Source organism: Eufriesea mexicana, unplaced genomic scaffold (assembly GCF_001483705.2).
Source record: "Eufriesea mexicana isolate 0111107269 unplaced genomic scaffold, ASM148370v2 scaffold500, whole genome shotgun sequence".
NCBI classification, from domain to species: domain Eukaryota; kingdom Metazoa; phylum Arthropoda; class Insecta; order Hymenoptera; family Apidae; genus Eufriesea; species Eufriesea mexicana.
Genome location: NW_016908649.1, coordinates 245,975 through 257,581, shown reverse-complemented (window position 1 = coordinate 257,581; position 11,607 = coordinate 245,975). Strand labels below are relative to the sequence as shown.

The following is an 11,607-nucleotide window of genomic DNA, read 5'->3' as shown; positions in this document are numbered from 1 at the left end:
AAAAAAAAGAAAAAGAAAAAAGAAAATATATATATATACAATCACGATGACAGATACGACACGTAGTCGAACGATTTCCAGCAATATCGTTGTTCCGTTGATTTAGACGATCTTCTCCCGAAGAGTCCTGCAATGAGCAATTGTGCATCACTACAATTTCTTCTTTTCTTTTTTTTTTTTATTTTTTATTTTTCTTTTTTTTTCTTCGATACCCCTCGGTTGTTCGGTTTTCGACAATCCAGCGCTTGTTTTCGGTCGGTACCGCTCTTGGCGAAAGCTGCTTTGTCGGCTGATCTCTGTTTTATTGGGAAATATCGTATTAAAATTTTGCGAACGGTGAACATTTTTTTAAATCGAATGGAATGGAAGAAAATCGAATTTCGAATGAATTCGTGGCAAGATTAACGACGAAATTCGATGTTGCTTTCGCCAAGAGTGTCACGCAGTCGCATCTTTTATGTTTTAATTTTTACGTTTCCTCACTGCCGATCATTGCGTTTTATTGAAAGCAACGAAACGTACCCGCAGACGCAGATCTGTCTACACCCTTTCCCCTGCAGTATATAATATCGTGCCATGGGACTAATACCTCCAAAGAAAAATTTTGTTTCATTTTTTTTCATAGTGCTACTCTCGAACTCAAAAAAAAAAAAAAGAAAAAAGTTAAAAAAGAAAATAACGAGAAACGGGTGTTTGCATAGTCGACTAGACGCGACGCAATAAAATTCCCCCTCTTCGCTGCCCCACGAAACAGCACGAGAGTACCAACCACGAGTGTCCAGTATATATATAGCCGCCTCTAAACGCGTAATCGTAACCTCTTCACACTCCATTTCTTCCCTTTATACGAATTATAATCCATATTATATTTTATTCCAGATTGTCACTCGTATACAGGGTGATTTGCCTGGCCAGTGAACTCGAAGGCAGTACCTCGTGGTGCCTCACCTTTCATCTTTCACGATAATCCGACGTGTACGTGCAACGACTGTATTCGTGTGCATGAGTACACACGTGCTAGCTGCAAAATTTCGAGTGTCGAGGTCTCCCCTAGAAACGGTGCTGCCTTGTAGTCCACCAGCGAGCCAATCACCCTGTATATTTTTATACTACAAGCATTTGATACTAGCGACCGAAAATATATTCATCATATATCCCGATTATTCTTGTATACCTGCCGTCACCACTTGGTCGTCAACCACATGATTATTACGTATCGTGTTATCATCCCCCCAGCACACTCCCGTGGCCAAGATCTGCACTCTGCCGCGTCCAATTCCGCTTCCTGTCCGGCTGTAGCGTGACGTACGGGGCCAATTATCGCGCAGCGATTCGCTGGGATCAGCGTGACGACCGGGTAGCACGCTGTGAACTGATACCAGAGATCCGTTGTGTCCGATATCGTCGGCAGAATGCAAGTGCTGAGCCCCGTTTAGTTTGATTTCCGCTTTTCAGTGACTCGCAGAGCCATGCTACGTTTCATTCAACTTCGCCAAAAGTATCCGTGATGCGATACCATTTTGTCGAGATTTAACAACTAAGTCGTTCGCCTCCTGATCGTCACGATCGTGTGTATTCTGTCATGTGCAACGGACTATGGCTCTGCGCTGCGCCTGGAAAAGGGACGTTATGTATTCGTGAACACGAAGACTTTTTGGAGGATTTTTACTTGCGAGATAGACGTGTCAGTTTTACGTGGATATAACGAATACATTGGTGGGCCCTTTTCGACGGCGGGAACTCCTTGCAGCGCGTCCTCCGCGTCGGCACGCAGTTCCGGTGATCCTCGAGGCCCCGTCGTGAGATCGACGAAACGTGACCTGTCTGTACCGTTTAAGGCAGACGATACAGATGGACGCCAATGGATCGGTCCACGTTGTCTCGAGGCCGATAGAACTCGTCCCGACGCTGGAAAAACTCTCCCCCACCCCCCACCCCACGAACAACCACGTAGCCGGTGTACGTGAGAGTATCACGCTCCATAGAACACACCTGTGGCATAACTCTCTTTCTGCGAAGCCTGTTGAAAACCTTGCGACTCGATTTCTTTCTTTCTCTTTTTTTTTCTACGTTTTTTTTTCTCTGTGCCACCCGACATACATCACACTTAGCGATCGCCATTGTGTCACCACTGTCGCCATGTTTTTCTCTCCGTCGATAAGTCTCTGTTTTATCGACGCAGCTGTTCTTCTCTCTAGCGGTCCATTTTGTTTTCCTTCTCTGACTCTGTTTTACTTTCTTTCTCCTTTCTTTCTTTTCGCCATTTTCTATACCACGCTCACCACCGACTACGCGTTTCATTCGCGTCGCTCTCGAGACTCTTTTTTTTGTTTCTGTTCGTCTTCCATTTTTCTTTTTTCTCTCTTTCTTTCTAACCTTCTTTTCATCTTCTGTCTCTTCATTTATCGAAACACTCTGAGAAAAAGAGAAAATACGAGAGATACGTACATATATATATATACACACACATCGAACACAAGGATACTATCCTCGCTCAGACATGTCACACGCAACACAACACATAAACATACTGTTTTATACGAGAGGAACGTTCCCACCCTCACCTTTTTACATTTTGTGTCTTTTCCCCAGTGTTGAACTGCAGAAAGCTAACCTAGAGGCCCAAAATACCCAAACCCCTGGCAGCGGTACCACTCCCGGGGCATCCGGGGCCAGTGCTTCTCCCTCTACCACCACTACCACTGCCTCTCCCTTGGCCAGCGCCATTCCCTTGGCTCAGCTGCTAAGCAAGCCAGGCGCCCTCAACGCCCTATCTAGCCTCACCGCCCTCGGCGGACTCACGGAATTGCTAGGTGGCGCTGCTGGCGCGGCTGCATCCGCGCTACCGGTCCAGACTACCGGCGTGCACCGGTCGCACAAGTTCACGCCGAGGCTACGTAGCCCTGGCGCACCCGGACCCACCGACAGCGGCAAATTCAAATCCGAGCGCACCAAGTACAACCCGTACTGAGCCAGTGATGGAGAACCGACGGAGAGACGCGACAGGGAGATCATTACACGTACACGCATTACTTATCACTACCACCACCACCACAACCAGCGCCACGAATACAACTAATACCACTACCACTACCACTACTACCACCACGATCATACATACACGGAACACGAGATTTACATCGGAGAAAAGTGCGTACGGACGCCAGGGTAGCGCGAGTCCGGATCAAGACTTGGCTAAGGATCGGACCAACACGATAGTTTCACGAATGGACTACCGCTCCACAACATGCGTACAAGTTCGTAGGGTAAGACGCGCGACGACCGTGCTACTACATTCTGGCCAGTCGCGGCTCGAGCCTGCCTCTATTTCTTTTTATTTTTTAAATTCTTCTTTTCGTTTTTTTTTTTTCTTTTTTTTTTTTTTTTTTTTCTTTTTCGATATCATTTATTTCTCTTTGTGTCTGTTTTGAGAAGGGGTATCTGAACGGTACGGCGAGATCCGATGCTAAGTCTTCGGACCTTCACACTAAGTGCGACACGTCCTCCGAGTCCGATGAATTTTACCATGTCTCGTTTCTTATCATTTTTCCCTCCATTTTCTTAAGTAATATTTCATTTTTTTGTTTTTTTTTGTTTTAAATGTAGTATCCTACGATACCGACGTTCGAACGCGACAACGTGTTCGCGTTGAATCCGCCAGGTGGCGACTCGGAGGACGCGACCGCTTGTGCACCGTCGCAAGACAGCCTTTTTATATATATATATATATATATATGTATACATATATATAATATAATTATCGATGAATTATTAATTGATTAATGTTTGAAACAGAACAGGCTCTTATTACTAGTATTAGGGTATTCCGATGTAATTTTTTCTTGTAGCTGTATAGCCGACCACTTTGAATTGAGAAAGCGAGCTAGATGGCGCTAGTGTGCGAGCATGCGAGTTTAGTAGAAACATACGGAACGGAGAAAAGAGGTTAAGGGCGGCGTGTGCGAGATTTATATGTTATTATGATTTCTTTACTTTTCGATTATGTCTTTATCATTACGCGAGAGAACAGAAGTGTGAGAGGACGAGAGTGAGAGAGGGAAGAAGACGGGAAAGCGTAGCGAAACGTGTTCAGATATATCGTGTCCGTAATCATGTAACCGTGCTTTGAAATCAACGCCGGACATTCCCTCCGGAAATAGAATACGGTCTGCCGCGACCGTATGGAAAAGGGAAGGATAAAAACGAGAGAATAATCACAGTGAGCTTATCCGTACCTCGACGAGGTAGTAGCACGCTTCATCGAACGTTGTCGTCGGTGAACGTGGACATTGTATTCGCTAGATGACGAGAGAGAGAGGAAAAAATACACAAAGTAATCGATCGATTTACGATAGTGGTCGTTTTATTGTAACGATAATGATGGTAATTATATATGAATAAAACAGAACGTAATCATATTCACGTGAACACGCTCGATTTATATATGTATAGATATGAATATATATATATACTGTACGTATACGTATATATATTATATATATGCATATTAATATGGGATAGAGAAGAAAGTAACGATTCCCCCCGCGAGTTCAGATTAATTAGCGTTAACTAACATTTTAGGTACGTATACGTATACACAACTTATTTACACTCACACACTATACACACACATAATATACAGGTACACGAGGATAAGATAAACAAAGAAGATCGTGTTTTTTTCGAAGAGAAATCGTATTCGCCGTAAATCGATCGTCTTTTCTTCTCGATCGTGCCTCAGGGGCGTAGAAAGCAGGAGCCAAACGCGACGAACGAAGAACACACGATGTTCGTAGAATGTAAGTCGATCGAGTTGGGAATATTATATAATCGGTATCGATCGATCGCAGAATCGAGAGAAACGGAAGAAAAGACTCGGCGAATGGACGTCGATTTTTTTTTTTTTTTTTTTCTTTCTTTTTTTATAATTACGATCGACTGCATAGGAGCTCCCAGATCAATATTTGCGTGCTCAATTTCTAGTTCGTAGCGAGAGAAAGAGGAAGAGAGAGAAGAAATTACCTTGCACAGATCGGCAGGTATAGATTTTCGATCGTCGAGTTTTTCGAGCACCGATTTTCGTTGCGATATCGTGATCACGAATCATCTAGATCGACGATTTCATCTTTGCGATCGTTTAACACGTTCCTTGCCGCCATTTTGAGCCTCTACAGCGTTTCGATGAAATCTACGAATTGTATCGGATCATTGATTGTAAAAGAGAATGCGATAAAGGATATGGTATGTTATTGGAATTCTTTTATCTTTAGTTTATCGATTATAAAGGAGATTATAAATAAGGATACGTTATTGAAATTTATTAATCATTTGTTTTCTCGATTTATTCAGTCTGTAAATTAACAGAAGAAGCCTGCGACTTGTATATCGAGTTATTATATTTTAAGGGAATAATCAATAATGGTATGTTGCTGTAGCTCAGCGATTTTTGTTTATCGATTTAGTTTACTCGTAGATTAATGTCTGTTTTCGTTTATCTAATTAACGTTTAATTTTTAGTAACACCACGGTGATTTGATTGATGCACGTGGCACGGGGCGTATTAAAAATAGTCGAAAGAGACAAGGCAGTTGCAGTTTTTCAAGTAATCATGGATTAATCCGAGTAACGATACATGGCGTTCAGTCAGATGAATCATGAACACGATCACGCAGCCCGTAGAGTAATAAACGATAATTCATATTGCGTTTCACATTCTGTACACCGTGTAGTCTCGCCCCATATATATTTAGTTCTCTCTTGGAGACAATAATGATTTCTCACGTTGGCGACGATTTCCGTGAAAAATCGATGAAACAAAGATTCCGCAAGCAAGAGAGACAGAGCGTGTGAGAGGAAGAATGAAAGGAAGACAGCGTGAACGAGAGAATAACGATGAGACTAAAGCGATCTTTTTCTTTTTCTTTCTCATCGTCAAGGCGTGAAGGGAGGTTGACGAAATATATCAAGATTCAAAGAGTATACACACACAGGATTTTGTAGGTAATGTTAGTCTTCAACTGTATATTGGTCTCTTATAAACGATGTCGCAGAGCTTGTGTGCTTAACAAGACATTAGCTACCCTGTATCTCACCTTGTTAAATAAAGCTAGGCGTGTGTAATACAAAAAAAAAAGAAAAGAAAATACATTGTGAAGAAATAAGTACTTTGATGAAAACTGAACACACGAGAATAAAATCATCTCAGCCTTGCTTACGGAACGAGGTCCCGCAATGTACTATAGCAGAGTGGTTATTTCCAATTATCGTTATCACCGACGTTTTTTTAATTCTTATCTCCTGAGAGAGGGAAATCGTGTCACAGGCATAGCGAGTTCTGCCGGTTATTTATGTTCCCATCGATCCAGCCTCCCTGGAACAGACTAATTCTGTAGTACCTTGCGCGACCACGTTTCTGGCGTGCTGCACTTTTATTGTTGCTACCTCCTTTTAGAAACCGGCCTTCGATGAAAGTCGAGCCGCTGCTTTCGTACAGCGAGTGCCTCGGATGCACGTCAAATCGAACACGATATAGAAATTCGAGAATCCGAAATGGGCACCGATGGGTCGCCAGAGGAAGCATTGGGTGCAATGAAGCGGAGATTTGATTCGTGAAACGAACCCGGAAAGTGTACAGTATATATATAGCATATTACATTGGTAATCGAGCAACTTTTAAAAATTCCTTTCAGACAGAGAGAAGCAGTCCTCCGCCCAATCGTTGTCCCATTAGTAAGAGGGTCTCTCGAATTCCCTTTCTCGTTCGTCGATGTGGCCTGAATCCGCTCTCGAGCCATCAAGGAGCGTAGCGTCTGACCGATCGATAGAAAACGATATCGCAGTGAACGGTGAATCAATTTTTCCTGTTTTTTTTTCCTTTTTTTTTTCTTATTCTTTTTTTTTCTTTATTTTCCAACCAGAGAATAATCGAAATGACCGAACCGAGGAAAGAATGAATAAGGGAGAAAAAAAAAAAATAACGCTGTTGCGTGTCCCGTGTTCACGCAAACCGTCCTCCTGTTTGCTATACCCATCGTTGCGATCGATATTGATCGCAGCGCACCCGCGTGTATAGCACACAGACGAAAGATTTCTATGTATAGCAAGTACGACACACAGAGTGTACATATATATACATGCATTATTTTACGTGTACATATATACGTGCATATTTGTTTTGAACAAAAAGAAAAAAAAAAAAGAGAGAGAGTACGTACCAAGAGTGGAGAGAGACTCGTACAGAGAGAGATGTAGAGAAAGAGGGAGAGAGAGAGAAGATGTATCCATCCAAACAACTTGACCCAGGCTCCTGCCCGTCTTTGGTAAGCACCATCCGCTCCTTTGTAGTCCCGTTAATCGACACACACTCTTCTTCCCAATTTTTACGAACCGTATTTTCGACAACTTAGCTATCTTGTATTCTTGTTACCGTCACACAGTTTGTTTCTTTATTAGTTCTCGACGTCTTTTTACACTTCATTTCCGGTTTTTGATACTCGTTTAATAATCTCTTTGTATATATATGTATTTTTTTTTTTTTTTTTTTTCTGTTTTTTTTTTTTTTTTTTTTTTTTTAATTTTTCGATGATTGCTTTTATTTTTCATTTTTTTTTATTTTTTTTTTTTTTTTTTTTTTATTTACTGTCTTTCTTTTTTTCTTTTTTTTTTTTTTAATTTTTCGATGATTGCTTTTATTTTTCATTTTTTTTTATTTTTTTTTTTTTTTTTTTTTTATTTACTGTCTTTCTTTTTTTCTTTTTTTTTTTTTTAATTTTTCGATGATTGCTTTTATTTTTCATTTTTTTTTATTTTTTTTTTTTTTTTTTTTTTATTTACTGTCTTTCTTTTTTTCTTTTTTTTTTTTTTAATTTTTCGATGATTGCTTTTATTTTTCATTTTTTTTTATTTTTTTTTTTTTTTTTTTTTTATTTACTGTCTTTCTTTTTTTCTTTTTTTTTTTTTTAATTTTTCGATGATTGCTTTTATTTTTCATTTTTATTTATTCTTTTTTTTTTTTCTTCAGTTTTTGATCGTGAAACCTGACAATGATCGCGACCAACCGAGTTGCCAACCAAAACCGATTTTACCGACCAGATCATCCGACCCCTCCGGGAATCATTCCACGTGGATGATCGCTGCTCACCCGGTACACCCTTTCATGCGTGCTTTCGTTCGGGCATTTTTTAAGAACCGTTCGTTACCCACGAAATCGCGTTAGTGACACTGTCGTTAACGATGTTGACATGGTTCTCTTTGCGGATCACGATGGTTCGCGGAGGATGCCCGGGCGAAACGCAGGCGTCGAGAGGGTGTAGTCGAGAGCAACCAGTGCCTCGATGATCGAGGATCTTCTTTCGTAGATCCGTCGCATGTTGCCTGAAGAGCGAGAGAAGCGACGAAGAACGCTCATTACTCGTTTTGGGAGAAATGGAAATTCGATCTGAAAGATTTTTGTTGCCCGGTATATGGAGAAAGAATTTTCGCTTTTTGATATTGCTCCAGATTTTCGAAAACATTGTAAACTTGCTCTAAAGATATTTTACTTCATCTTTCAATTTTGCGTGTTGATGTACTGCATTGTGTATTTAATTTAAGTTGTTATTTTTGAGTGCAGAGTGTGATATTTTTTGATGTAGCAGGAATAGAAAATGGTCGCGGATTTGGAGGGAAAACTTAATGATGTTTTTAATTTGCAAGTGGCAGTTGAATTTCTTAAGCGTTTTCATTGTTAATGAATAGCGAATTAAAATTTCATTTATGTTATTAAACCAAACACTGTTCAATTAAGTCATAACAGAACATTTCTGATATGAGGAAACATAGAAATGTTTAAATTCCTCACAAGCTGCTAAAATATTTTGTAATATAATCATCAATGTGTTTTGGAAACTCGCTGTGTATTTTCTCCCATTAATTTCTACTTTCTCTCATTTGTAACTCATCAAAAGGAATCGACGTACAGATACCTGTGTCTAATGGTCTCAGAGAAATGATGAAAAGCTATTCAATTTTTCCTCCAAATCTTCCATACTCTTCCAAAAATAGTCACATGTACATACACTCTTAATTCAGTCATTCTTCATACGAGTTCAATTGTTCGCAAGATTCCTCTGAATAATTCACAAACTATCCTTCAGAGTATAACAATTCCTGAAAGAAAAGTTCGATCAGAGACTCCAACAAAAATCTTCGATATTCCCTTTTATCTTAACGTATGTACCCCGTTTCCTCTTAAAATTTCTACATTTATACAAAACGAGCGAACGAGCCTGCTTGGTCGCCTCGACCCGGCTCGCGAGTTCGAGCGGAATCGGCGCGCCGCTGCGAGCCATAGTTCACATCCGGTCTGACAGACACGGCCAATTCTGTTTCAGGATATCACAGGAAACGGCGGCACTCTCGATACCCGCGTACCACTTCATCCCGCCGGACCACATCGTTAAGTCGCCGATCCACTAAAAGTGGTGAGACACACACGTATGTCGTTGTCGTCGTCGAAAGGACGCGGGGCGTCACGACGCACGCGAAGCTGTCAATGGCATCTGGGGCTGGGCCACGCACTGTGTTCAACCAGCTTGCTAATCGACACACATTAACACACTTGCATACATGAACACTCGTACACACACACACACATGTATACACACATATGTATCACGTACACGGTATATAACACTTGGTTAAGAAGGAACACGAACACGCACGAGCAAAAGGTGAACGACAAAAATGGAACACACATCGGATGGGAAAGGGTGATTTCTACATGCACACGGACACACACTGGTGTACAAGTACACAGAGATATGCACACACGCATCATGTACATGTATTCCATACACGCTATGTTAAACGGAAAGGAAGTACACGTGGGATACACGTTTACGAGTTTAGAACACACATTGTACGCATTCACACAGAGGTATAGAGACACATTCATGCATACGTACACACATATACATACACGTGAGAATATTGTGCGCGCGCTCTCGACAAGAGAATCACAGAGGTGTACATAAGTGGCGAGAATGCAGAGAGAAAAGGGATTAAATCGAGCACGCGCTTAATAATAATGATATAAAAAGAAAAAAGAAAAAATGAAGAAAAAAAAAAAATACATGCTAGTAGAGACGAAGAAGGCACGCACGCGCGTACACGGATATATATACTCGAGTGTACAAAACTGTACAAAAGATATTTAAACGAACAAATGAAACAAACAAGCAAACAAAAAAGAAAAAAAAAGAAACAAATAATAACGATGCACGCCGCAGCCCGTCACACACACACGGTGGCTGCTGCCGATTGGTAAAGGGAACAAGCCAAAGATATGTTAGTTTTCATTTTTATATTTAAAAAACGAGAGAAAAAAAAAACAAAATGAGAATACGAGAGAGGCGGGAGAGAAATACTACGATGGCCGAAAATGTCTGATCACTGTGTCATGATGGATTTTCGTTTCTACTGCTTACGTGCTGTAAGGTTGCGTATTAGAAATATTGTTACCTCCAAGTGGAGAAGGCACAGTAGTGCAGCGCTGTATTTATATGTCACGAACTAAATTTGTTATTGAAATTCTGCCAATATTAGTACCACGTTTAAATACATTATATTATTCCAATTAATGAATCACAGAACGGTTCGTTAAGTGGTAGCGTTTGTCGTGTAAAAATGTCTAAATAAAATGGACATGTATGTATCATTAGTTTCTAGAATTTATAGTTGCATTTAAAGTACAGTAGTCTTTAACATGCTTTCATGTTCAAAATTATTTTGGTATTTGCAATCTTGTTTAAATCCTTCACAATATATTATTGGAAAACAACATGTCAGGTTTGTGAGACACCATATTGGTAGAATTTTTGATAAAAGGTTATGTTTCTATGATATTGTAAAGTATAACGTTGTACAAACTTACAGCATCTGTTGTGGAAATTAAAATCCGATTACAGAAGGGGTAATCTCACATTTTCGGCGAGCATAGTGCGAGAGAATTATTATTATAATTATTATTAATCACGAATGTGTGAAACAAAGACGCTGAATAACTATATAATATTATTAGGCCGGTTGTTAGCGTTTTTTCTATTGCTGGCTATTCTAAGGAATGGAGACTGATGGGTTTCTTTCCACCCATTTAGCTAATTTAAAACGTGAATTCACTCCAATAGGACGACCCCTCTTTGGACATTTATTGCAATTATTTTTTGAAGATTGTTATTTTGAAATTAATGTTGTTTGAGATAACCATTTCAGTGTGAAGATATCCAGAAGAATACTCTATTTTAGGTTTCGAATCTAGTTGGGTTTTCTCCATCCATATTTTCATTTCTTTGGATAAAGAAATCTCTTGATGAATTTGTTTAGGAAAATGAGTAGACTCTGTTAAGCAAACATTGGTTTCGAGTAAGTATTCAAAATACTCGTGGAGAGTAGAACATTTTTTTTCTTTTAATTATGTTCTGCTAAAGATGTGGGACAAAGGAAATAAGTTTCAGATTTTATCAACTTTTTATTAACTTTCTACCTTTATGGTGTAGGTACCCCATCTTTTGTTTGTGGAACAAAATCCTTCTCAACTGGAGAATTTTATTTTTTAACAAAGTTGATTCG

General features: G+C 40.0%; 1 protein-coding gene across 3 annotated transcripts in view; it reads left to right on the top strand.

Annotated features, from left to right (window-relative positions):
- Positions 1–9,762, top strand: part of mub (poly(rC)-binding protein mub) — a 99,243-nt gene extending 89,481 nt beyond the window's left edge. For 2 of the 3 annotated variants that reach the window (XM_017897470.1, XM_017897471.1), the window contains exon 8: positions 2,593–3,352. In XM_017897470.1, the coding sequence (XP_017752959.1) occupies positions 2,593–2,971 (379 nt within the window). In that variant the 3' untranslated portion in view covers positions 2,972–3,352. Of the gene's footprint in view, positions 1–2,592; positions 3,353–9,371 lie in introns of those variants that run through there. The other variant, XM_017897472.1, reaches the window with a different exon arrangement.
- Positions 9,763–11,607: the final 1,845 nt, after the last annotated feature.